Genomic DNA, 27957 nt, shown 5'->3' on the forward strand with positions numbered 1-27957 from the left:
GTCTCCTAAAAGCCATTTCCTTCCCCTTTTTGCAGGTGAGATTAGTTTGGGGATGTGAATACAATGAGTGTAAACCAGCAAGCTCACACAGGGCCTCCTTATGGGCAACCTCAGCCTGGATATCAGGGATACCAGCAGCCAGCCTACGCAGGACAGCCATTGCAAGGGGTTCCGCAGTCACAGTATGGAGCTTACAATGGGCCGATGCCAGGATATCAACAGCCAGTCCCTCCACAAGGTACTTCTCGGTCAAAACTTAAGGATTGATAACCTGTGAATTGTTCTGTGCTTTTTTTTTCTGTCTACTTCTTATTGTTGGTCTTTATTTCGTGGTAGCAATTATCTTCTGTATGTAGCTATGATGTTAAAAATCATGTTCTTGTGCATTCTGACTTTATTGTTCTGTCATTTGTCTGGTTTAGTGGGGTTTACTCTTCTTTTAATAGCTCATAAGATCAGCATGTTGAGAAGCACAGACTACTGTTTTTTTCCTGTATGTCTCTGCCCCTGCGGTACTGAAGCACCTGACTAGGACAGTCTTCCTCATGAGGCTATCCTGAGGGGCAGCAACCTGTTACAAGGACTGTAACAGACTTATAATTGAGACTGTCTTACATTATTATATAGAAAGATCTGCACTCCATCCAGATTAAGACATGCAGCCCTAGGCAGAAAGTGTATTTGGAGCTATTTAGTCTATTGCCTTTAAAATCATAGAAAGTTTGTGAACATGTGGCAAGCTAATGTGTTCCAGAATTCCCCTGACTGAGGAGGATCATATCACTTGGTTTTATTTGTTTAAAAAAAATATAAACCAGGTAGTTCAACCTTTTTTTCCTGCTTTCAAAAGAAAGGCCAACTTAAAATTCTTAAAGAACTTTAGGAGTCTTTGTTTCTAAATACCTGAATTGCTTTTGGAGATTAATAATAATTTTAACGTCTTAAATGTTGAGGAGAAGATATTATTGATTTGAGTGTAAGTATTTTTGCCTTTCAGGATCCTGTGGATGAATTTGGTTCCTCTGAGATAAGCACAACATGAATTTAGATTCAGATCTAGATTTCAGATTGATATTCTAAGGAAAGTAGGAATATGCTAACGGTTTCTGTATTATTCTCCCCTCCAAGTTCATCTTGATTTTTTTTTTTGCAGCTTCTTGAATTTTAGACCAAACTCAATGAGAAGGTTAGAACAATCAAAGGGAGCTGAATAATTGCACTGTTGGGTTTTTTTTTTCTAGAGTTAGCAAGGTAGTGTAGTAGAAGAAGAGTTAAGTGTGCTGTGCTAAAGAATGGGTTATTCATTTGCTCCATCTTCCTTTCCTTAATCCTCTTCTTCTCCTTCCCTCAATAAATCTCTTCCAATAGCACTTTTAATCCGTGAGTTATGAACTAATTTCACAGTGGGTTTAAAATGCTGTAAAAGTAATCAAAATCGGCACTGGGCAGAGGGAAGAAACCCTCTTTCCTTGGAAGACAGAGGCAGAGCTCAGCCATTGAGAGCTCTCTCTGACTGCTCAGTGCAGCCACTGACTCACTAGTGTTTCCTGTCGCATGGAAGGAATGAGGAGAAACTGGACTTGTGGCAGTGAGGGAGAGAAGGAGATTCAAGAAGGACAAAGATTACTACAGATTTGTTGAAGTTTCATCAGTGCAGCTATTTATAGGTTTTGTCTGTTAGCAGTGTGAAGAATGTTTAGGGTGTTTGTGAAAAGAAACTGATGAGCATCTTCCATCAGATGCTTTAAGAATTTTCAGACTTAATGATTCTGAAAACCATTTCTTTTTAAAGGAATTAGCTTTTTTTTTTCCTTCTGAATTAATTTCTCATTTGCCTTTTTTAATTTTAGAGCAACAGAAATGTGGCTCATGACAGCTCAGTAAGGACATACCTAGAAAGCTTGCTAACATGCATATAAACTTGTGCAGATGAAAAATGCAGGTGTTGTTTGTGCCAGTAATGATTGAATCCTGGTGTGATATTGGGGACAAAAAGGTGGTCTCATTTGGACAACAGAAATACGTTGCACTGTCCTTAAGTAGTATCTTGTGGACTTTGTTGATATATCGTGCAAAGGCCACCCATGGTTTGTGGAGGTTTTTCTTCCATCTTCTGAGACCATCCTTCCTAGACTTAGCAGACTTTGTTAAGGAAATCTTAGTTGTCAAGTTGTGCGTTTTGGGCTTGTTCTTGTAAATCCATGATTTCTACCTTTGGAAGGAAGGAATGTGAAATTCAGACTGGTAGCACAACAGCCAGAGGTTAATGAGTTAGTAGCTGCTGGTTGTGACATCCAGATTGAAGAGAGTGGCAGACAAACAGTGCATTATCACAGAGAGCAGACCGGCGATAGTGAAGGTGGTGACAGTCATCCTTTCTACCTCTTCCTCCAACAGGTTATGTTTATTGCAGGTCCTTGTTAGCAAGACCTGTTGTAGCTGCGTAACACAGAGGAGAGAGAATTGATTTCAGAGGCACTGGAGTGACAGGAGTTTAGCGACCATTGAGGGGTAAAAGGAAGACTGCCAATGTTATTGTATTTGTGATCTCAAAGAAATTGTCTTAGGGATTTATTTTGAAGATATCAATAAAATTGCTTAGAGGAGTGAGTGGAGAAGCGCTGGGAGCAGGTGCCATCCTCAGTCAGGGAGTCTTGCACATCTGATTTATGTGACAAACCCTAGTGCTAACGAACAGAAACATGGGAGTGCTGTGCCAGTGATGCCAGTCTTGCTTGGGAAGCGGCATACTGGGCTGCTGGCTGGAGGTAGCTGCTTCTTGCTGTGAGAATCTTAGGAGAACCAGGACAATTTTGCACCACTTTTTCATCCAGTCTGTCTTGTTTCCTTCTGATGAGATGGTGCAGCTGGAAGTACAAACACAACTACCCAAATACCAGTAACAATTAGGTAGCTGCTGATTTGTTTTACACAGACTCAGTTTATGATACTATTAACACTTGTGTCAGTAGTATGTACATGAATTATGTTGGTAATATGTGTGGTAGAGCAGGGAGAGGGAGCATAGCTTAAGGAATAACATGGTAAATGTGACGTGGATTTTATGTCTATGATATTTTCTGCACTGCAGACTGTCCTCAGCATTGTAAACACTTTCTCCTGGTGCTTTTCTCAGGCTTGATTTACTGGTGTATTCTGTCTTTCCAGGTTACTTTCCTTCCTTGGGGTTTCCTTCAAAGGGCTCTCCTGTATCTCTCAACTCTGACACTTCTCTTGCACCTAATTTCATAGGTAAATGGTGTCCTTTCTGTGGGAGTGTTTATGCTGTGCTTCTTCTGCTGTGCCAAGTTCCCATTTAATAAGGATATTTATCTCAAAGGTGTGGGTACCTGATTATTCAGACAGAGGTGGGAGGGACACTTCCCAATCTATTTGTAGGCAGTGCTCCAGAAACATAAATAGGATACGAAGAAATAATCCTAGTAGAAATCCCTTATGCTTGCAGATTCATAGATAAAACCTAACTTGTGACTAATGTTTTCTGAAGACTAATTCAAAATATCAAGTGCCCCATTTGAGTTCTGTTAGGGAGAGAACTAAAATGTAAGGTTTGAAAAGATAACATTGCAATGAAGAGATTAAAAATCTCCCAAACTCTAGGAGGTCGTTATTTTAAGTCATGATATTTTTGTAACTTGTGTTTTCATTTAAGGGAAAAAAGAAATTTTTAGCTTCCTTGGCTGTAGCATAGAAACCCAATATATGTTTGGAGTAATTACAATTTCAAAAGCTGTGGCTTGAAGAAGGAAACACTTTTGCAAAGCTAGCGATCAAGATGTAAGAATTAGAAACACTGCAAGAATTCATAGCATATTTTTATTTTTTTCCAACTGGTGGTATTTTGGAAGAGCTATTTCCAGTGACATCAATTTGTTTAGAGGAGTAGGGAGTCAGAACTGAACCAGGACTGTGTAGTCTTGGGGCTTTAAGTAAAATCACAGGCATTTCTGATTTTGCTGTAATCTCCCTCCAATTTGAGGACTGTGGTGAGTAAGAACAGTATCTCAAAGGTGTTGAAAGGGAACTTCAGGATTCCACTGAATATTCATACCTGTTGAAGTGAATTTTTTTTCAGTGGTTATTTGAAAAGTCTGTGGTAATGATTGCAGAAGTATATTTGTGACAAGAACTAGAAAAGGAAGACTTCAGAAGCTTTTTAGGAAGCAGGCACGTATTTGTCAAATTTTGTGGCTGTTAAAGTCAAAGGGGGAAAAGAAGTAAATGTAACCCCAAAAAAGAGCGTAGGATCTCTCCAGGAATTGGATGTTTCAAAGACAGAAGATAACCATGTCAAACAGTTTATGTGTACTGTCACAGGAAAGAGATTCTAGAATAGATGAAAGTATATCAAGGTAACCAAAAAGGTATCACAAAAGACATTCAGAAATAGAAATACCACGTAACGTACAAATAGTTGGTGACTGGGAAATAGAAATATGAGTTGAAACTTCATGCTTTAGGGCCTAAGAAAAATGGCTTCAAGAAGGTTTCAGCCCCCTGTTTAAACTTGTTGTGCCAGTCACTGTCAGAGACAGTGTCTGTGTGCTGCCCTGCTCTCATGGGGCAGCATGCATGAAATATGATTAGCAGGCATGGTCATGTGATTGTTGTAACTATCAGCATTTTTAACATATTAGTATTAAAATAGAAGTTTACATTCTCTTTTTTTTTTGGAAGTAAACACTACAGTTAGTCTGCTGGTATGGTACCCAACATTGTGTGGTCTGTGAAAAGCGTGAAGACTTGTTTCTGAGCAAATGTGTTTGGGTTATGACTGAACCTGCTCAGTCGGAAGGATGCGGAAGTAGTTATGTTAGCCTGTGACCTTGAGAGGTTGGGAAGGACAGTCTGTGGTGAGCTCTGCTATGTTGCATCTAAAAGCAGTTAGGTTGGATGTCATTTTTGAAAACTGAATCTACTCACATAAGCTGCTTACCTTTCAAGTAGGGAAAACTGACCTGTAATGAACATGAGGTTCCATGTGAATACTATCCTTGGTTTGGATAAAAATAATTGGACTTAGAGTGGGAAGAATTTAATCCCTTACTGACAAAATAGTGGTTTTTTTCCTTCACCAAAAGATCTAATTGCTTTTTGAAGGCCCTCTGTAGTACGTATTTTCTGTTTGTTGTGTGTGGAAATGGTGGCTGGTGATACTGGCTGAAGATGTGTGCTTTCAGTTTTGCTACTTCTAATATAGTTGTGTAAATTATTTGTTACTTATGGAGTATTGATACATCAGTTTGGCCATTACTAAACTTTTTCTGCCCTTTTTTCCTAGATTTCTAATGGTAGTTGGTTCAAACCCTTGTTTCTGTAATTTGTGATTTTCTTACTTTGTTTTTACTTTTCCCCTTATATGTGTAGGTTCATTAAGAGCCCCTCCAACATCTGGAGCTCCCCCTGCAGTCTCTGGAGCGTCTCTTCCTTCTGGCCACCTGGCATACAGTCAGTTTGGACATGGAGATGTGCAGAATGGAATTCCAGCCTCAGCAGCTCCGATGCAGAGGTACATACAAGAAAAGCAAATCATAACAAAGGCCTGCCTTCGTACATGTGTGCTAAGTCTAGACCTTTTAGGATCTAAAACAAACTAGATGCTCTGTTTTTCCTGTGGTGGACATTGACTTTCTTTATTGCTTCCTTATTGTTTTCGAACAATATTTTGCCATAGAGGTGTTTGTTAGACAGCGTAGATCTCTGAAGATGAAAAACTTCTGGAACTATATGAGCAGATGTCAGTGACTGATCATAAACCACTTCTACTCCAAAGACTTTCTTTGTGGTAGTCACTTTCCCATCAGGAGTTTTCTGATTCTCGGAATCTGTCTGTTTTAAAACAATTGCTTGCACACAGCAATAGGATGTGATTCCTTGGCAACGTGAATTGATCTCTCTGGAGCATGTCGCTGTCTGTCATTACTGAGCAATTCATTGGTGTTGCTTCTGGGTTCCCTTCTGTCTGTTATGGATCCTTAATTTCATCCAAAGCACCTGGGCATCTTCTCCAGAACAATACTGCTGTTAACTCCATGATGAAAGTGGCAACAGTCTTCACTGTTTCCTCCTGGTTATGGGGGAAGGTGGCTGGTTTTTGTTTCCTTCTGGTTAAGCTCAGCGTTGTCAGCTGGAGAGTCCAAATTCTTTGAGCAACAGAGCATTATTACGCAGCTATGCAGACCTTACTGTAGCTCACCCTGTAGACTCTGTTGCAGTATTTATGATTTGTTGCAATAACTAAAATGGAATTAACAAAAAAGTGCTATAAGCGTAGAATTTCTATTTTAAGGACTAGTAGATCTTTTTGGATGAAAGGGCTTCAAATTCCTGTAGGATATGTAATTGTTTTTCTGAAGCTGAGCTACAGTGCTTCGTGTAAATAATTGGGACCCAGCTAGTGTTTATGTGGTAGAAAAATTTTAAAGGAGCAGGGAGAATTTTAACTGCTTGTATAATGGAGAATCCAATGAAGTTTCTCATTGTCCTTCTCAGGCCACCTGCTTCTCAGCCGTTTCTGCCAGGCTCAGCACCCACGCCTGTCAGCCAGATATCTACGTTCCAGCAATATGGTCCCCCCACAGCCAGTGTACAGCAGCTCAGCAATCACATGGCAGGGATGACAATTGGCAGTACTGCAGCTTCTGCTCCTCCCCCAGCTGGACTGGGCTATGGTGAGGTTTCCTGGCTACAGAACTACGCTGTTGCCTTTCATTTATGCTAGTAAATACGTAAAAGATTTGCTCTTGTCAGTGATTCATTACCATATGGTGATGGGAATTCTCTGGGTGTTGACATCTGCTGTAGCACTTTTCTTCACTAATGAGGTCGTTGTTGGGGAAAACAGAACTGAGGCTATTGAAAGGGACAGTGCAGGAAGTACTGTAGGACATGAGTAACAGTATTTCTCCTCAGCTCGGTGAATCTTAGTGTGAAACACAAAAGCAGTCTATCCCTAAGTAAGCTATTGGAGAGTCTAGGTGCCTTGCTGCTGTTGTGCAGCAGCCTAGTCAGAAAAAAAAGGAAAGAGAACTCAATAAATCACACAAAGGGCTGAAGCATTTTGCTGGTATTTGAGAAGAAACTTACAGAAATGATATAAACTCAGTTTAGATATTGTGTTGTAGTAGATCCTACAGTCTTACTGCTGTAGATTACAGGACTTCTTTTTTTAATTGAAATCTAGGGATTTTTCTTTAGTATGTATAAGCAGGTTTGACTACACTTTGATTTTTATCTTTTTTAATTGTTTTGGTAAAGTACTTTTTGACAAGCATCTCGTACTCTTAACATAGGCTTTGTAGGAAGATTAGGGATAGGGGATGCAGATTTCTCCAGTCTTTTTGGCAATTTGCGTGTCTGAAATTATCCTCAAAAATAGTACAAAAATATACAGAAGATACTAGTGTCATGCTATTAAAACCATGAAGCTCAAAACTATTCTTGAACTGCAGGTTCCAGCTTAGTGTGGAGTTTAAGGTACAGCCTTATTTCAGTTCAAGAAATCAGTGGACAGACTTGTGATTCTTGTTTTACATACTCCTGGCTTTGCCCTCTTTTCTGGCCCTGAATCTGAAATGTTTTCTGATGATGTAAAATAAGAAGCTCAGACTTTGAGGGAGAGAACAGTGAAGGAACTACCAAGTTCAGATCCCTTGAAGGAGTTTCAGCTCTTTGATCAATTTGAGAGGTGTTCACTTAAGTTTGTGTCTATTAGTACTGGCAAGCCCATGTGAAGACGAGAAAGTGATAGACCTATTTAGATGGTCTAGAGCAAATGGCTTTTGCTTGCATCTTAATTATCTTGAGGATAGAAAAAAAATTGTGTCTTGTTTTCTTACTAGGTCCCCCAACATCAGTTCCCCCAGTCTCAGGAAGCTTTAGTGCAACAGGATCTGGTCTCTACACACCTTACACTGCGAGCCAAGGACCCCCTCCTACCAGCGCGTCACAGGGTCTTCCTTTGGCACAGCCTCCATTTCCTGGTCAACCACTATCAGCTCAGCGCCTGCCTGCTCAAGTCCCTGCTTTTGCCCCTCCTCCCTCTTCCACAGGGATTGGACCTTCCTCTTACCCTCCTACCACAGGTGCCCCCAGGCCACCTGCCATGCCAGGCCCGCCACTGGCTGGGCAGGCAGTTGCTGGGCCCCCAGCGTCCCAGCCTAACCACGTGTCCTCACCACCACCTCCATCAACTATGGCAGGGCCGCACGCCGGGCCTCCCGTGAGCGGCCTGCACGGAGCGCCTCCTCTCGCTCATCCTCCCCAGCCAGGATACCAAATGCAGCAGAACGGTGAGTGCTCCTGGAAGAGGAATTGTGCGTGTTCTCTGCTTGCTGCAAGCAGAACCGGATTTCGGATTTGTTACTTGTGGACTCCAGGCTGCAATTCACAGCTTCCGTCGTGTTCCCCTGTGCTCGTGTCTGAGGGACACATCCAAGATAATCAATAGGATTTGTCATTCCAAGATATTTGTTATACTGGTTTTAATCAGAGCAAAGTAAATAACTAAAGGAATTCTAACTTCCTTGGCCAAAAAGTTGTTTGATGATTAGCACCATACAAGAATTTGTGATCAAAATTTTATTATGAACTTACATTTAGTTTAATGTCTGCAACCATATCTGTTCAAGAGTAGAGATCTGGAATCCTGAAAAGCCTTATTACCTTTTTTTTTTTCCCCTAAATTTGTGGCCAGTGGGCATATACAACATGCTTGAGAGGAGTTGTTAAACATTAAAAAGGCTTTGCTACTTTTTTATTTAATTCACTGAACTGTATTTTTGTCCTTGTAGAACATTTCGCATTTTCTGTATGCTTAGGAGTAATATCAGTTAAGCTTTTTGAATTATAAGCAGTTTTGGCTGATTTTTAATGAAGAACATTTACAGATAGCTAGGATAAAGTGGTCAGGTGCAAGTGTCAGGAGTGAGAATCCCATTCCCCGTGCAGCTCTGCACAGCTGACCCGGTAAATTATTTTAAAATATATGTCTAAATTCCTATGAACTGTTAAAACCCTAATGAAATAAATCATGCTGTTATTCCTTACTGACTGAAATTGTCTGAAGTAATATGAAATGCTTTCAGGTAGTTACAAAACAAAAGAGATAATCACACATTAACCTGTTACTGTAATCTCAGACAAGCCAGAACTATCTGAGAGAACTCCCTGCATACCATGAGTCTCAGGAATTATGAGTCACCCACTAGCTTATTTGGCTGTTCTGTGCACACTGTTTATTAGGAAGTTCTGCAATTTAACTTAAAGGTTCATAGTGCATGATCTTGATGCATATTGTAATCATATTATTCTAAAAATAGTTATGTTATTCCAAAGCCTGGACTCTATCTGTAAGTTTATTTATATCGTTGATAGAGATGTACAGCTCTGAGCTGAAACACTGTGATTAATATGCTTAGTCCTAATTAACTGAAGAGCATGTGACTTTCTTCTTTTTTTGATGATGGCAGGAAAAGTGGGAAGTGCTTAATAAGGAAATGCCTAGTATTAGCCGTTGCTTGATTTTGCCTTTTGTCTTTTAAGGTTCCTTTGGACAAGTAAGAGGTCCCCAACCACACTACGGAGGGGCCTATTCAGGAACACCAAATTACGGAAGTCAACCTGGGCCACCACCTCCAGCAAAACGCTTGGATCCAGATTCCATTCCTAGCCCTGTAAGCTTACGTTGTTCTTACCAGTGTGAACTCTTCCGTAGAGTCTTCACGTAAAGCAGAGCTGACAAAGTCCAAAGCTGAAAACAGATTTCTCGTTCCAAAGAACATCAGTCTGTTTTCCTGCTTGCTTTTCTCTCATATAGCCAGCTTCTGTCTTTTTTTATGAATAAGCCCAGAAGCAGTATTTTTCCTGGTGACTAAAAGAAGGCACTGCATATGCAAAATTAGTGCTCTAATTCCTCAGGTCTTTTTCTGTACTATGTTAAAATTTTTGAGACTCCTTGAAGGCTTCAATTAAGCTTATTTCTACATTTCTGGATTCTTGCTTCATGATTTTCCAAGGTTAACTGATTTCAGGTGTTGAAGTTACAATCTTGTGTGATCCCTGTTTAAAGTATAGTTAATAGGAAATGATTGTAGTGCTTTTCCTTTCCCTTTTCCTATGATCTATCACAAACCTGATTAGTGGGTTTTTTGTATCATTTAAGTCATGGCACTACTTCAGTCAACTATGGACAACTTCTCAAGCTGGAATTATCTTTCAGAATGGAGGTTCTGAGAAAGGACAAGCAATGATGTGTAATGGCTAGCAGTGATGAGTAATATTAAGCCACCAGTCTACTGTGCTGTTCCTTCCACTGCTGTTGCTGCTGGTATGTTACTGTCTCAAAAGGCCACAGTCATTTGATGACAGGAAATCTTTCCTAGGCAGTGCTTACAATTGGTTTACTTCAAAACAATAAAAATAATGTAGTCTTAAGTTGTATCTTAGATTTGGACTGGTGTTGTTCAGAAGTTGCTGCCATTCAAAAAAGTTTGTGTTCAGACTCGAGGTTTATGTAAAGCTTATGACAGTGTTCTTTTCATAGAATGTAAGAAGTCTTTAATTGCTTGTCTGCTTCTCTTCCACTAAATGAGATCTCAGATGGCTTGTTTCAGTTGCCTACCTTTTAGCATGTTCTTGAAGCATAAATCCCCAATTTCTAACCAAAACGAGCACGTGAGCCACTACTTCTGTTAGCAATGTGTTCAGAGCCCAAGCCCAATATCCTGGCAAGGCTGGGTTTGGGATCCATGGACGCTGCAGAAGCTGATGTTCCCTGTTGCATGAACGAATGTCCAAATGTATCTTAATTCCAGCTACAGGTATGGGTAGAGAGAAGTAACACTGTTACCTTTTGGTTTATTATTCTCTTCTTTTTTTCCTTTTTCTTTCTTTTTTTTTTTGTGGCACTCTTACTTTTTCTTTTTAAAAAAAAGCAACTTAATGAGCTGCCACCCCAGCAGAAACCCAGGCACAGAATAGACCCAGATGCAATTCCTAGTCCAGTAAGTGCTCTGTATATGTCACTTATAGTCTGTGTGTTGGTGACCATCTGTGCATGTCTGAAACCTGAACTCCACCTCACTAACCTCCCATCAGTAATCCTTTACCCTTTCTTTGCCGTCTTCTGCGTAACGTTACACCACAAGAGGTTGTTAATCTTTTCTACTGAGATGAATGGTGAGGCAATAGAAAGCAGACTGTTTCGGAAACAGATCATGAAGAATGTCTCCCCTTCACTGTGTCTGTTCTTTAGAATACCTCCTTCATCAAATCCCAGCTGGCGTTTTCAGTGTAAGCCACCAGTGTAATTTTCTATGCAATGTGTGTCTCGTGTTAACATACACACAGCATGAGCCTTTGTGGGCATGTTTTCTGCCAGTTTTGGGCAGAATTTGATTAATTTTCTTGTTGATATACCAGTACTGCATATGCTGATGAAGTTCTAAAATTGCAGATGGACTGTTTTGTTTTGGTATTAGTTCCTGATACAAATCTTCTAGTAGATTAATATGAAGCATGGGGAGCTATAAACATTCTCTCATTATCTGTGCACATATGTAACCATTACATTTTGAATTTGAAAACTGAATGTTTATGTGTAGACAATCTTACCTAAAGAAAGAAAAAAGCAGCTACCTTTTGGATTGGAAAAAAACCCCTGACTTTGTTACCCTTGCATCGCTTCTTCCTCACTGACCCAAAGTAGGTCATGTAACAGGTACGAGTGGTGAGATCAGCAACGTCAGCCAGTCTGTACACTTTTGAATTGGGACCAGATTTGTCACAGAGCAGTCGCTGTCTGATGCTATGGGAGGTTTTTTGCTGATGACTTGGAATCTTTAGTGCGAGGGTAGAAGTTCTGCCATGCAGACTTCTGCATTTCACAATTTATTCTAAGCAAGGGCATGTCCATTTGGTGGCAAAATAAGACCAGAAGAATGATTGCTAGCTTGAATGCTTTCATTCAGGCACCAGTATGGAAATGTAGTTAAAACTGTGTATAACCACGATTTTCTGTTCTTAGGCAAAGGTCAGTGGATATTTTAGTCAAGTAGAAGCGTTTAATGCATTTGCATTATCTTAAGAATATTTGCGTTAATGAAGAATTTGAAACACTAAGAAATTTCAAGTTTTTACTGACTCTGAATTTTAAGCTTTATTGAAACTTTACTTTCCACATCCCCAGACTTGAAATCACAAACTCTTGATTACCATGGAGTAATGAAGACTTCCACCTGAGCTTGCCAGCATCTCTCTTTAGGTCAGAGTTACAGTGGTTAGAATATGAAAACCGTGGGAGTGTAACAGAAAAGAAAAGCCAAATTATCTATTGGACTTCAGCCTAAGGCTTACAGTTCAGCTAAGACCAGTATGCAGGGAAATACTACCAAAATTCCTTTATTGATTTGCATTTGGCTTTTATGAGTTCAGATCAGGCCTTAAAATACAAAACATGCTACTACTCAAAATACTTGAGGAAAAATACTATTTGCAACCTGTAATATATTGTTGGTCATTAAGTTCTATTTGAAATCAAACTGAGAGGTGACTGCTTGTCAAAACTTATTTGCTTTAGACTTCTTATTTTTACAGATAATAATGTTTGCCTCAGGTCTCCTTTCCACTGCTTACAGATAGAAATTTTGTATTTTATAGTACTCTGAAACTAAGCCTCCAGATACTAACGTGGTGTTTTCCTTCATAGATTCAAGTGATTGAAGATGACAGAAATAACCGTGGCTCCGAACCATTTGTCACTGGAGTGAGAGGGCAGGTCCCACCTCTCGTTACTACAAATTTCCTGGTCAAGGATCAAGGTAAAATATTTTTATTTTCTTAAACGAACAAAGCACAAACCTCAAAGAGTCAGTGACAGAACTGTCTATGTCTTTAAAGAAAACAGTTGAGGAATGATTTCAGTGGCTGGGGGTGTGTGTTTTACCATCAGAAGCTTAGTTCCAAATTCCGTGTTGATTTTATCTCAGTTTAGATTCTCTTGATTGTTTGGTAGCTAGAAACCAATTTGCAAGTAAAAAAAAAGATGTTTTCCAGGGCAGTTAACTGAGACCAGCAGTAGCAGGGATATCAGAAGGCAGCAAATGAAGCCTCTTCTATAGAGCTATATCAACAATAATTGAGAACTGAGATTTAATAACCAATGTCACTTGAACTGGCCTGGAAACTGTATTTCTTTTTAAGTCAAGTGAGATGTTAATTGGTATGTGGGATTCATAGAGAAAGCATATTTCATTTTTCTATTTCCCAAGCTTTTTTTGATATTTAAAGCTCCCTTAAAACTTCAGAATCTGCTTCTGCAATCAAATGCTTTAGTCTTCAGCCAAAATCATAAAATCAAACAGCAGAAATGTTTGAGTTGAATTTTCTGCCTATAGTATATTTCAGTCTGCAAAAAGATTGCAACAAAAAAAATTCTTTTAGGTTTAAGTTGATGTGGAGTCAGGTTCCTTTGTTTTGAGTTAAGGGCTTTTCTTATACATAGTTAATCGTAAAGCTGCATTTTGTTTGGAATTCAAATTTTGCGTAGATTGGAACAAATTAATTGTTTAGATAAGCTCATGGTCTCTGTGTCTTAACAACAGAAATGAAGACATCTTTGTTTCTGTTCTTGAATGTAAACTTTTGCTGAAATCTGTGGGGATTTTTCCTTTGTTCCCCAGGTAACGCAAGCCCCCGCTACATAAGATGCACATCTTACAATATTCCCTGCACTTCAGATATGGCCAAACAGTCCCAGGTTCCCCTAGCTGCTGTCATAAAACCGCTGGCTACTCTACCCCCAGAGGAGGTGAGCACCATATGCAATTACACGTGCACTGAGCAAGTCAGGAGAATGCTGTGAGATGTCAACACTTAACTGATACGTTGAGAAGGAATGCTTGGGTGATGAAGACTAGGTAAACATTGATTCTCCCACAAGCATGTGGTAGAGATCTGTAAGACAGGAGAATGTTGTGTTCAAAACATTTAATATTTTGATTGCTGTGATTATTTCAGCTTTTTTGCAGTAATCCTCAAGCACTATGACCAAGTGACCAAAATACTAGCATGGTCACAAATGCATATGCTTGCAGTTGATCTCAAATTTCTTTCTTGGCCTAAAGTATTCAGATGGTTACTAATCACTGATATTAAGTCTTTTCTAGGGTATCAAGTTGTGGAATTGCATGAGAGTGTATCAAGCAGCACAGGTTAAGCAGACTAATGTGCATGGACACACAGAGCACCGTGTGGGGTGACAGCACAAGACTGAGCACCAGGCGCTGCTGAGCTGTGCTTAAGATTCTTGCCCTTGCTCTGTGCTTCCTGCGAGGTGTAACGTGTGACTAGATAGCCTTTTGCTGTCTGGTTGCTGAGAACGGGAAAGCTTTGAGAATATTAGAGAGCTAGAAGTTCTATAAAATATTCTAAATAATCTGACTACTGTGTATTGTTAGCCTGCTTGGAGCAGTGACATAAAGACAACTATGCTTGTTAAATTTGAATACGTATGTTTGCAGTATTCTGGGCCTGGTTAAACCTACCTTTAGCATCTGCTCAAGAAAGGAATATGCTCGGGGCTTTTAAGGATTATTTTATTTCCTGTTGCATTTCATTACTGTTCCTAAGCTATAGTTTGGACTTTGAAAGCTGGTTTGTGATAAAACTGAGTGAAGTTAATTCCTGTATTGCTTTATTGTGGCTCAGGAGAAGCACAATAGGAGAATGTGGTCTTATTTGAGAAACGTGGAGGCTTGTGGAGCTGCACATTTTTAGAGAAGCTTTACAAAAAAACTAGTTGTTAGGTCTACTGGTGTGTTTATGCTTTGAACAAACAATTGTGATATCCAGAAAAAATATGGATAGGACTAGAAATTTTGTTTCCTCTGAGGACATCAGCCTGGATGATAGAAGTTGAGAAATGCTAGTAACAAAGCCATTGTATTCTTAATAAATTCTTAATAGGATTGAATGAGAGAAGTGACACATTTGTGGCATGAAGAGGAAGAAAGTGACTGGAGCATTTGCATAACTCCTGCTCAATTAATTTATTGTCTCTTAAACCCGATCAGAGGTTTAGGGTGACTGAGAGAATTAGGATTGGAGACCTTTAGTGTCAGAAAATTTGGAAGGAGTTAACCTTTCTTTTGATTCTTAGTTATGAAAGATGCTTTGAAATGTGAATGCAGCTTTTAGCTTGCATGAGTTCTGCCTTAATCGTTTTGAAGTGCTTCCTGCTTGTTCCAAGGTTGACGAACTGCAGAAGTTGCCAAGCATCTTATTCTGGTTTAGCTGCAAAACCAATATATTATCAGTAATAGTTCAAAAATGGTATCACTATGTAACAGTTTTGAGGACTTGCTTTACAATGTGGTCAGGACAAGCAGAACTTATGGATATACTGTATAACATAGAATCATAGAATGGCCTAGGCTGGAAGGGACCTTAGAGATCATCAAGTCCAACCTCCCTGTCATGGGCAGGGACGCCACCTCTCGACTAGACCTGGCACCGCATGGGGACCGAGCAGGAATCAAACCCGCGACCTCGGTGTTGGTCCTTGTTGCCAGCACCGCGCTCAAACCACTGAGCTAACCGACCCCCTATTTCATGGTGAACTTCAACAATAAATGTTACTAGCTGAAATTTTTAAGATAGTCTGGATGATTATGTTCTTGAATATACGGAATGCAATGACTGACTTCTGTTTTGTCAAAAGCTTGCATTTTACAGGAGGAAACTATAAGAGGTGAAGAGTTGCTTTTTAGAACACCCAACCTGTGGTGAAATGTAAATTGTGTGCTCGTTCCCATGAGGTTATCACAGCCATTCTTTGCATGGCTCAGTCTTTTGTGTTTTCTTGGGATACACCTGTGCTGGGTGGTGTGCTAGTGCTGCTAAAGCTCACACTTCTCAAACAAGCTACTGTGTAAGGTAGTGCATCACCACGCAGAAATAGGTTCCTGTCCAGGCAGGATAGCCCATTAATGACTTGGAGCCCACAAAGAACTGCTGTACTAGAGTTCGAGTTGAAAAGCCTTTACAAAATATTTGTTTAGGCTTCTCCTGCTCCCTGCGTGCTCTCCCACAGCTTCCAGAATGCAAAAATCTACACAACGTATTTAAGCTCTGCCGTTATTTCTCATCATCATGTCACCTTTCTTTTCATCTTTTTTTTTTTTCCCCTCTGCTTCCACAGGCCCTTCCTTATCTGGTAGACCATGGAGAATCCGGTCCTGTCCGATGTAATAGGTGCAAGGCTTACATGTGCCCTTTTATGCAATTCATTGAGGGTGGAAGGAGGTTCCAGTGTTGTTTCTGCAGCTGTGTCACTGAGGGTAAGATTCCTTCTGGAAATTGGTTTCTAGGCTCTCTTGGAATGATCTTTGAACAAGATGCAAGCAAATAAGTCTTTATCATGTTAGGTATGTTTACTGTGCTTTAACGTGTGTTGTCTTGGAAAAGAACTCACTAGAAAACATGTTCAGTGCACAGTTCTGAAATTATGATGAAATGAAGTAGGTACTTGTGCATTGCAATGTTATTGTACTAATAATACTGCAATATTACTGTACCAGCTTTTTAACATGAGGTACTTGTAGCATAATGTATGGTGGTTTGAAAAATTATCTATGCTGTTTTCTTAGTGTATTTCAAACTTAGATTTTTCTGTGACAGAGATGTACATCTAGTCAGTAGCATGAGTAAGGATTTTTTTTGCTCACAAAGCCTATTTTAACGCTGCTTAAAGATGAGATTGCAGCTAAATCTGCTACCACTGAATAGGACTGTTGAATATATGCCAGCTAATCTTAGTTGCTCTTCTAAATTAATATAAAACATGCTTCCTTTTAAGCAGAAGTCACTATGTGCTGCTCATAGCATGACATCCATAGATTTGTTTTGAAGGCACAGTGGAATGTAAGGTACAGCAAACCTTATGGTGATGTTTTGAGTGTTTCATTTGATAGCACTGATGGCTTTTAATGGACTATTTGTTCTTATCACCTCAGTTATGCTGTATAACTCTCTAGAAACAAAAATGGGAAGCTGACGGAGATTAGAAATGGCCAAATTTAAAAAAAAAAACCAAACAAACCAAAAAACCAAACCCAAACCAAACTTTTTTGTGTGATGATTTTCAGCCTGGATGCATTCCCTGTCCCTGCTCACTCAGCAGCTGTGTGAGGGGCTGTACCTGTAACAGCTGAGCAGGGGCAGAAGAGGGAGGGACATTCAGAGACTGCTGATTTCGAAGTGCCCTGAAAGGGCAGTGTAGTTGTACAGAATACTTAAAAACAATTGCTGTTTTCTCTGCATAAACAATCAGGTAATGAGTTTGTACAGGATGTGTATTTGGAGAGGAGAAGAGAGTGATAAGTGCTTATATATATAGTCTTAATGGTATCACCTTGTTTTCTTGTGAACTGTTGAAACTTTGTACGCTTAGAGTAATTTAAAGGGGGTGATTACCATCATTACAGCTAATCTTACTTCATTCTCTCTTGAAGCTATATAAGCAGCTGTAGCTGAAATATATTTTGTCACGCTGGCAATTCTATAGGAGGGAATCTCTGTCATGGTAGTTCTTTGGACACAAGGGAAATGCTTTCTTTGTTTCTGCATCTGACTTGTGTAGATGACCGTTTAACTCGTATTTTCCTTTCTGATGCATGGTACCAGCCCCAGAGGGCTGGGTGCTGGACTCGTGGTTACGCTTCTGTTCCTCCTCCTTAATGCTCTACAATCCACTGTGAAGTACCCTGTCTCTTCTGACAAAAGATTATGACAGAATGCCTAGAAGGCTTTACTCTTGTTCAGCACAGGAAGGGAAGGAAAAAGCTAGCTCATACTGCAAAAGAAGGAGTTCAGTCTTTTAGTAAGCCTGAATTGAGTCAGTAATGTTGTAGCCTATAGTTTGCCTCAAACTCTGTTGTAAGTCACATGTTACTACTTATAGAAGATTGTTTTTCCTTTGGACTAAATCCTTGAGAAGAATCCTAAGGAGGTGTTATTAGTCACAGTTCGATATGAAGTGTATAATGAGAAAGTAAAGGAGATTCATAAAAAGTACAATAATGTCCCATCTGGAAGCAGATGATCTGTATTTCTTGGCTTTAATGATGCTCTTGAATAGTATTAATATTTTTAGCCATATTTGCGTGCTAGCTAGCTTTCCTGGAGTTTTGGTTAGGGTTTGGGTTTTGTTTCTTGAAACAGCTATTGTCATGTTAGCTCTTTAGTCACCTTGTTTATCATGGGTGTGTCACTGAATTTAATGATATTTTTCTTTCTCAGTGCCTCCTCACTATTTCCAGCATTTGGATCATACTGGAAAGCGCGTAGACTTCTATGACCGACCTGAGTTATCACTGGGGTCTTATGAATTTCTAGCAACAGTTGATTATTGCAAGGTACAGCAGTGTGTGTTTATTACTGTATTTTGTTTTGCTTTTAAATAAAAAGCCTCTTTTTCTAAAACTAAGAATGACATGAATTGTCTGGGGCTACTTTCTATCTGGAAGAGATAGTTAACAGCATTAATCCAACCCACTTCCTATATATGTAAAATAATGTGCTTGTCTGCTTACTTCCCAAAGTAGAGGAAGTCTTGATCACCCATGACATAATATAATTTTATTATAGCTGCCTCTGTCATTCTCTTCTGGAGCTATATAAGCAGCTATAGCTGCTGTTACCGTAGCAATTCTGCAGCAGGAACACTCTCCCAGTAGTTCGTGGCACAGAAGCAGCACGTAGGAGAGGTTCAAGAAAAGTACAACAGTAACTATGCAAAGGCTTTACCCATTGAACTTAAATTTTGATTACAGCTATGGTTAAAAGCACGAGAATAGTGTAGAAATAGATATTGTCAAAGTTGGTTCACTTCTAAATTAAAGATTTAAATAATTAACTTCTAAGGAATGGGAAAGTTGTGCAAGGTGTTTATTAAAATTGTATCTCTGCTAAAATAAATGCTGGGGAAAAAGATGTCTTAATGTTGTGACTTTATGCTGGTTACCTTCTGGTCCTGCAGCTTTACTTTGAGTTAAGGGAAAAACTAATTATCTTGCTTCTAACAGCATAAGAAGCGTTTTTAATTCATCGAGATCAATCTTTCCAGCTTTTATTGAAAATTCTTCTGTTTTGCTCTTGTTCTGCATGCTCCTCCCAGCAGACTTCAGAAGAGTGTTGACTGAAACAAGTTTGTTTTTTTCCCGAAGCAAACTTGATATTTAAGTAGAAGGGTAAGGTTGCAGTTCTCAGCAGGGAAAATATTTTCCTTTGTATTGATGAAATTGCCTATAATAAGTCTGGTCAGATTCCAAAGTCTTGAGAAATGACAGGAAACTTCTACTTTCCCTATCTGGCCTAGTCATGTACGTGAATGACTTAGTTATAACTAGCTTGTTCTTCAATGGCAAAATGAGACTCGGGCATGTAATACCAGCCCATTTTATGTCTGTTAGACAGGCAGGGATGGGAGAATGATCTGAAGAACAAACTACTGCTCATGAGTAGAAAAGTGCATGAAATCTGTTGGAGTTGTGACCAGTATTCGTTTGTCCGTGTTAATAGCTGTTGCGTGGGCTGCATTACCTGGCTGTGATGTGACTTTTTCCCTCTCTCCTACAGAATAACAAGTTTCCCAGTCCGCCTGCTTTCATTTTCATGATTGATGTGTCTTACAATGCTGTGAAGAGTGGCTTAGTGAGGCTAATATGTGAAGAATTAAAGTCACTCCTAGATTACTTACCCAGGTAGGTGTATGTGTACTACTACAGCCAGTCAAAATGGGGGAAACTGATGGGTTTTCCCTTTTTTAAAAAAAGCTAGAATTTAAAGAAATATTTGATAATCCTATCAAGCTTTTCTTCCAAAACAGGCCAAGCAGAGCATCTTTCTGGATACCTTTCCAGCTGAAAATGAATTTTCCTTTCTTTCATTTTTCCCTTATCCCTTATTGTGTAATGATTTTACTGTCTGCTTAGATGTGAAGGCAAGTATGTCTCTTACAGGGAAGGCAACATGGAAGAATCAGCCATTCGAGTAGGCTTTGTCACCTACAACAAAGTGTTACACTTCTATAACGTGAAGAGTTCGTTGGCGCAGCCACAAATGATGGTTGTCTCAGATGTGGCAGATATGTTTGTGCCACTCCTCGATGGTTTTCTGGTGAATGTGAATGAGTCCAGGACAGTTATCGCCAGGTAATAAAAATTGATTTACAAATGTGTATAGGAAACTTATTGCTTGGTAGATTCAAGTGCTGCATGCTTATTTGTCGTGTTACTCACCTAGAAGTCACTTCATGTATTTTAACTTCCTGTACTCTTTGAGATTAAGCTGGCAAGACAGCATGGGAAAATTCATGCAGTAAGGGTGTATTTGGCTTGTAGTCCAAGTTGGCTGAAACAAAAACCAAAACCAAACACAACTGGAGTGATGCAGAGTGAAAGTCCTAAGAATACTGAATCACTGTCTTTAAGGCAACTGCCTAAATAACTCTTAATGGAGATGACGGTGGTGTCTGGGTTTGTTTCTGTGGTGAAAATTGAATGAATGGGGTAGAGAAGAGTAAAAGCTAGGAGATTTTAAAAAAAATTAGCAGAGTTTTGTCAAACTGTTTAACATGGTATTTGAACTGTATTTAAGCTATGGTGTGTAGCTAACTATATTTTGGGAACTAGACCTGTCACTGCATGTTTTTAAAGAAAATTTTTAGCATAAATACAAAGCTGCAGATTAAACGTGTTAATCTTCAAATAGTATGTGGGATGCTTGGCAAACAGAGGCCAAGTGTCACTAGTCTTTCCTAGAAGTTTACTTACCAATATGTGTTGGAATTTATTAAAAGAGGAGGAATACTGAAGAGCTGTTAGAGCAGGCATCAGTTGAGGCGATACAGCAAGCCCTGAGGATATGGGTGAGAGAAGCCAGTGAAGAATGACAAAGTATCATTTTATTTTTTTTTTCACAGATACATGATGAGATGCTAAATACTGTAAAAATTATGCACATTTACAGACAGGTTAGAGACTTCTGTTTAAACCACCTCAGTCCAATAAAATGGAATCTTGAATTTCTCATTTTTCTTGTTCCTTGCTAGTTTGCTGGATCAGATTCCAGAAATGTTTGCAGACACTAGAGAAACAGAAACTGTTTTTGCACCAGTGATTCAAGCAGGGCTGGAGGCACTGAAGGTTAGTACATGTGTTGTCATGGCAAATTGTTTTCACTCTGAGATTTCTAAGTTCACATTCTGCTAACGCACACTAATAAGGCGATTCTAAAGCTTTTCATCTCCTTGTCGGAGATACTCCGTACGCGTAGTGTATTTGGCTTACTCTTCAAGAGTATTTAACTCTGGTTCGGTATACCTGTCTACCTGTTCTCTACCCAATTTTTTTGAAAATTGGTTTTACTCAAAGTACAAGATGTGGCTTACTCTTCATTACCTGGCTGGGTTTTGCTTTAAAGAGCTTACAGAGTCCTAAAACAAATGTTCCTAACATTCTTCCATTCCAGTATTTCATCCAGTTAATTGCATGCATGATCTAATTCTGACTTGTATCTACTATTTGTGTGTGTATATATGTATATAGTTTCTTTCCAAAACTGTTCATATAGCTCTATTTGTCTGCCATATAAGTCTTCAGAAGTCTCTCAAACTCAGTTTTCATGACAATTGTTCAATACAGAAATAATATAAATTAACTAATTGGCTGCAAATTGGAGAAGAAAGCAGTCTAACACGTTTGCATGAAACCTTTTGTAGCTGAGTCCTGCTTACTACTCTGTATCTCCTTGGAGCCAGTGCTTTTCTCCCTGCCATGGAACTAACACAGGTCCAGTAGAACTGAAACTCGCTTTCTTGTAGCAACCAGTAAGCTCTGCTCCCTGTGCTGGATAGCACCAATGGAACTAAGTGATCACTGAGCCTGTGTGTCTGGTAGAGAGTCTTCCTGCCATAAAGTGAACTAATAAGAATGCTTGAATACTTCTTTTTGAGTTATGGTTGCCCTTACAATTTTTGTAAATGTTTCTAACCTGAGCTATTGCTCTTGCTTTCCTGCAGGCAGCTGAGTGTGCAGGCAAACTCTTCATTTTCCATACCTCTCTGCCCATTGCAGAGGCCCCAGGGAAGTTAAAGAACAGGGATGATAAGAAACTGATCAACACCGATAAGGAGAAGGTAATGATGATCTGCATGATGCTTACGTAACAGACCTATATTATGCTTTTTATGGGATAATGTAACTCTGAAGCAACACGAAAAAAAATACAAGAGTAGCCTGTAATGTAACAATCCTCGGTGATATTTTTTAGCATTGCACTTCTATCTTCTGTTCTCAAGCAGAGCTGTGTAGATGTGACATCATAAGGACAGCTCTGATATGAGAACAAGAAGAAACAGATATAGATTCTTATACAGGATAAAATACTGTGGCTGCATTAAAGCAAATGTGCTGAACTTATAAATGAAGCAAGATGTGTAGTAATTTTCATAATATTCAGCAGTTTTTCAAAGGCAGGGTCAAGAAGATTTATATGATCCTAATTTCCCTGAAGAGAGACTTGAAATATAGAAGTGTGTTGACTGGGATTGTAAACTGGATCTCGCTTTCCTTTTCTTACCACAAACTTCTGATCTTATCTCTTATTTCCTTTCTTAGACTTTGTTTCAACCGCAGACAAGCTTTTACAACAACTTGGCCAAGGACTGTGTGGCCCAGGGCTGCTGTGTGGATCTGTTCCTGTTCCCAAACCAATATTTGGATGTGGCGACACTGGGGGTAGTCACTTACCAGACGGGAGGCTCTATTTATAAGTATGCATATTTCCAGGTAAGAGAGACAGTGACTCAAGATGGGTATTTGATCTAAAGAAGAATTATTTAGTTAAGAGTTCTTTTTCGTAGTGAACAAGTGCTTCTTCAGCAATAAATAGCTATTTAAATTTCAAGATTTTCGCTGAAATTATTTTTGTTAACTTTATTTCTTTACACGAAGTATCTCTGTTAGTAGCAAAAACAACAAGAAAAGCTATACCGTTACCTTTTAACACAATATTTTATTAGCAAGGCACTGAACCATGTATTATGGCTGATTTTTAGAGTAAGGCTGCAGGAGATACTATCTGTTTTTAAATTACCGTATGACTTACGGAGCGGCTCTGATTTATGGGACTATGACACCTGAATTCTTGCTTATGTTCTAGCTGGAGACAGACCAAGATAGGTTCCTGAATGACTTGAGAAGAGATGTCCAGAAAGAAGTGGGATTTGATGCTGTAATGAGAGTGCGCACAAGCACAGGTGGGTGTTGACATGAATGAGTCTTAATAAACTGTTCAATTGAAGCATGTCGTACAGGAGGTTACAGGGTTTTTTTTTCTTAATTTAAAACATCTTGAGACTAAGCTATGAAAAAAACCTCTACTAAATCTTTGAAATTGTAAGATCGTGCAAAGATCCCTGCTGAAATTTGTCAAAATAACTTAGTGTCATTGCTGGCAGGATTTTCAGTGCTCCAAAGGCTGGCTGGTTTGTTATTCTGTTGAAAATTATGGTTATTGGTGGGTTTTTATCTTTTTTTAGGTATTCGAGCAACTGACTTTTTTGGCGCTTTCTATATGAGCAACACAACTGATGTAGAGATGGCAGGTCTGGACTGTGATAAAACAATCACAGTGGAATTCAAGCATGACGACAAGCTGAGTGAAGACAGTGGTGCGCTCCTTCAGGTAAGGGGGAAGGCTTTCTAGGAGACAAGTAAATTGACAGTTTAGAATTGGCAGCAAAACTGTGTCAAGATGGAAACAAATCTTAGCTGGGAGGAGTGTCAGTTGCAGAAAAGGATAAGCTTGCTCTGAACTGAATTATTAGGTGCTCCTTCAAGGAACTGTTTATTCTTTCTTTCTTCTCCTTACCATACCCGTAACATTTCAGCATACTTGTTCTCAGGGTGACCTAAACTGCTTCAAGCTACAATCTGTTTTTCAGTTCCCTTAATGCAAACTGCTAACATCGCTGCTTGCTCTCTTTCTTTGACCCTGATTCTTAACATAGGCTTTTAGCTTATTGTTTAAATCTTAGGTAATTATTTTGTTTAGGCATCTGTTTTTAATGAAACCTATTCAGAGCCTGCCTTTCTTATTGTAGCAGTTGTTTTTCTATATTTTGGCATTTTTGTTTCCTACAGTGTGCTCTATTATATACAAGTTGCGCAGGACAGCGACGGCTCCGCATTCACAACCTCTCCTTAAATTGTTGCACGCAGCTTGCTGACCTCTATCGAAACTGTGAGACAGACACTCTCATCAATTACTTGGCTAAATATGGTAAGGGTAAATGTGGTAACAAGAATTGCAGCCTTTAACTGCTGTTAAAATGCCTGTTGTCATCTAATGACACCTTTTGATTCTGTTCATGTCAAATGTCAGATGGCAATCCTGACACTTCAGTCATTTATGGCAAAGACCATGAAGCTGTGATGATAGTATTGTTGCTTAGAACGAGGGGTACAGATAGAGAGTGTAGGCTTATCGTTCATACAAATTCTTGTCTAAGTTTTTTTTAGTAGAGGTTTGTATTGACAGCTGTCTGAATTCATCTTTGTATTTATTTTTGGACTGGTTTAGTTCATTCTTTAACTGTTCCAGAATTTTGCTCTGGGAATAGGAAATGGAGGCCTTTGCTCATAAATCAGGGTTAAATAACACTTTTATGCATTGTGCCCTATTTAGAGGTTTAGGATTGTGTATGTCTGTCACAACTAAAATGTAAGAAACTGTCCATTTTCCATCCATTAGAGAGAGATGGCCAGTCTATAACAGGAGTTTTTACAGTACTCCATGTTTTCAAGTATGACTAAGTGTATTTTCAAGTACATGGCAGATAGAGAATTGAAGAATATGTAATAAAACTGAGTAAATGAGCTGCTTCAGATCTTAATAGGAATGTATTGTCTCTTTCCCACAAGCTTGGGGGGGGAGGGGGAAGTTTTCATAAACAGTAGATGCTTAGATTTACTTTGTGGAAATGATGTTGGGTTTTTTACTCTTCACGAGAAATCACTTGATAACTCCTATCTCCTCCCTGTTTCTGTACAGCATATCGTGGAGTTTTGAGTAGTCCAGTAAAGACTGTACGCGATGCACTGATCAACCAGTGTGCGCAGATCCTAGCGTGCTACCGAAAGAACTGTGCTAGTCCCTCTTCTGCGGGCCAGGTAAACCCTGATGCTTTCACTTGAATCAGGCTCAGGTATTAAAAGGTGATGAGATCTTCTTCCTACTTAACCTACTGAAAAAAAAAAGAGTCTACTGCTTTGCTCAGATGAAATTTGCAAAGAGAAGACTTGGGAAAGTAGAGACATGGCATGTAAAGCTATAGTGGAGAATGGCTTCTTGGTCATCTGTCTGGAGCCCGGGAAGCACTGCCTGCTTCAGAGAACAGTTTCATGTTAATTTGCAAGTCCATGATATAATTAAGACTATCAGCTTTCACTCCTCACAGCTGTATCACAGTTTGTTGGTTCATGCAAGCCTTGTTTTGTCAAACATAAGCTTATTCAGCAAGACAGCTGACACCTTCCTTCTACTTGTGACTTGTAGCTGATCCTCCCTGAATGCATGAAGCTGCTTCCTGTGTACTTGAATTGTGTGTTGAAGAGTGACGTCCTTCAGCCTGGTCCAGAGGTCACAACGGATGACCGTGCCTACATTCGTCAGTTAGTCACATCCATGGATGTGGCAGAAACAAATGTTTTCTTTTATCCCAGGCTTTTGCCTTTGGTGAGTAATTCAGGATATTCTTAATACAGGGGACTCGCTGTTGTCTTGACTTGTCATAAGGTCTGGCATTTATATTTTAGCAAGGAAAGCGATTTATAAAGGATTTGGGATCTGCCATCTGTTGACATAGTTGACTTCATTGCACTCAGTGATAGATGCATTACTGCATCTTGTGAATTTGCCAGGGGATGTTTTTGTCCTGAGCTGTGAGCATATGATTAGTGGCAAAGAAGATGCTTTTGACTCTTTTGTAGTCTTTTAAAAATCTTAAAGCTTCTTCTAACTTTTCAACACTGCAGAGCAACTCCACATACTATTCTTGACTTTTCAGTACCATAGCTGCTGGAATAGCACTTAAAAACTAATTGCATTTCTACTCCAGGAGGCGATATTGGAACTACAGAGTAATTTCACAGAAGCCTTATGTTCTCTTTTGCTGATCAAGAGTTTCTGATCTGCTGCTGTGTCATGTTCAGTAAGAAAACTAAGCTGAGAAAGATGATACTTTTCACAGCTGTTGCAGTCTTAAGAGTCCTAGAAATGAGAAAACCGTTGGGGTCTTAGTGGCAGAAGTTTTCAGGGCTTCATAAGATGCTCCTGTTTTATAACCTTGATTTTATTTTATTTTTTTATTTCACTCTAAAACAGACCAAAGCAGATCTTGACAGTGACTCCTTGCCAGCAGCAATCCGGAACTCAGAGGAACGTCTCTCCAAGGGTGACATATACCTGCTGGAGAATGGGCTGAACATCTTCGTGTGGGTGGGAGTCAACGTGCAGCAAGGCCTGATCCAGAACCTCTTTGGAGTGTCATCCTTCAGTCAGATTAGCAACACCTTGGTGAGCTGGATGGCAGTGCAGGAGCTACTATCTGTGGTAGTTGCCCAAAACTTAACGAGAAAACAAGTTGAGAAAACAGTGTTAAATTATTCATGCTAGGAACCAGAGAAGCACAGATATGTGAACCGAGTGGAAGCGTCCCTAGTCTGGGCACGTCAGGCATGCTTTTGCCGAGCTTTACTTGGCAGGCCGCATCTCCACTGACAGGGAGGAGAACAATCTGTCTGTAAATGAAACAAATAACTGACCTTTAATTTCTATATCATGTTACAATCTCTTTGACCTCAACTAGTTAAAAGACACTGTATGCTAGTGGGGGCAGATGTATCTCTACGCTTACGTAATATGACCAAACTGCTCAATTTTGATGAATGTTGCTGTACCTTGTGTGACTAATGGGGATTGCATATCTTCCATTCCAGAGTACCCTGCCTGTCTTGGAAAACCCATTTTCAAAGAAAGTACGATCTATTATTGACATGCTTCAAGTACAGAGATCCCGCTACATGAAGGTAAAAATGTCGTCCCCTGTTCATAGCTTGAAACCACCTTCCCTTTTAGCAGAGCAGATGATGCCTGGTAATGCTGCAGTGCTGAACTTGCTCTTTCTGATATCATAAATGTGATTCAAACAAAGTTTTCAAGGATTTTAAAAAAGAATTTCTGACTAGTTTTGGAGTTCTGTGCTTGCCATAGTTCTAATTTCTTTCAGACTTTTAAAAATATACTACTGCACAAACCACGTGCATGGTATTTTTGCTTCTTGTTAGAAAGGATTGAGACTTAACCCAGTTTAGTTACAGAAGTCAAAGTACATAAGCTTTGTATATGCTGTAATTCTGGCTGTCTATCTTTGGATTTTTGAGCTATTTAGCTTTTTGCTCTTTTTTTTCCAAGGTCATTAACTCTGCTAACTACTCATCGTTGTTTTTGTTCTTGTTTTGTCTTTTGTAGTTAATAATTGTGAAGCAAGAAGATAAGCTGGAAATGCTGTTCAAGCACTTTCTGGTGGAGGACAAGAGCCTGAGTGGGGGGGCTTCATACGTGGACTTCCTGTGTCATATGCACAAGGAGATTCGGCAGCTACTGAGCTAGAGGAGAGAGTGGTGCTGGAACTCAGCAGTGACATTTCAGTCTCCGCTAATGACCCGATCAGAAGGCCCAGCGCCCTCAAAAAGGACAACATAGAAATCTGTACAATTCCATAATTTTTAATACACATTGCATAAGCAGAAATCCTTTCAACCTCTCCCAGTCCCCTATGAGAGATGAAAAATTTTCCTGGTGAGGGCTAAAAAA

At 39.5% G+C, this 27957-nt stretch overlaps 1 protein-coding gene across 2 annotated transcripts; it reads left to right on the forward strand.

Moving 5' to 3' along the window:
• The first annotated feature begins 34 nt into the window (after positions 1-34).
• SEC24C (SEC24 family member C) lies at positions 35-27957 on the forward strand. 2 transcript variants are annotated; one of them, XM_009878088.1, is made up of 23 exons: positions 35-238; positions 3169-3252; positions 5389-5530; positions 6514-6692; positions 7863-8312; positions 9565-9695; positions 12728-12839; positions 13701-13828; positions 16220-16358; positions 18319-18434; positions 19657-19781; positions 20040-20231; positions 21131-21224; positions 22100-22216; positions 22698-22868; positions 23242-23338; positions 23621-23766; positions 24225-24363; positions 25135-25253; positions 25639-25818; positions 26467-26658; positions 27081-27170; positions 27613-27957. In XM_009878088.1, the coding sequence occupies exons 1-23, from the start codon at positions 64-66 to the stop codon at positions 27751-27753; spliced, it is 3459 nt and encodes a 1152-aa protein (XP_009876390.1). In that variant the 5' UTR covers positions 35-63; the 3' UTR covers positions 27754-27957. The 2 variants fall into 2 exon arrangements, with proteins under 2 accessions (XP_009876390.1, XP_009876391.1); XM_009878089.1 differs by lacking the exon at positions 3169-3252.

This window comes from Apaloderma vittatum, unplaced genomic scaffold, assembly GCF_000703405.1.
Source record: "Apaloderma vittatum isolate BGI_N311 unplaced genomic scaffold, ASM70340v1 scaffold14801, whole genome shotgun sequence".
NCBI classification, from domain to species: domain Eukaryota; kingdom Metazoa; phylum Chordata; class Aves; order Trogoniformes; family Trogonidae; genus Apaloderma; species Apaloderma vittatum.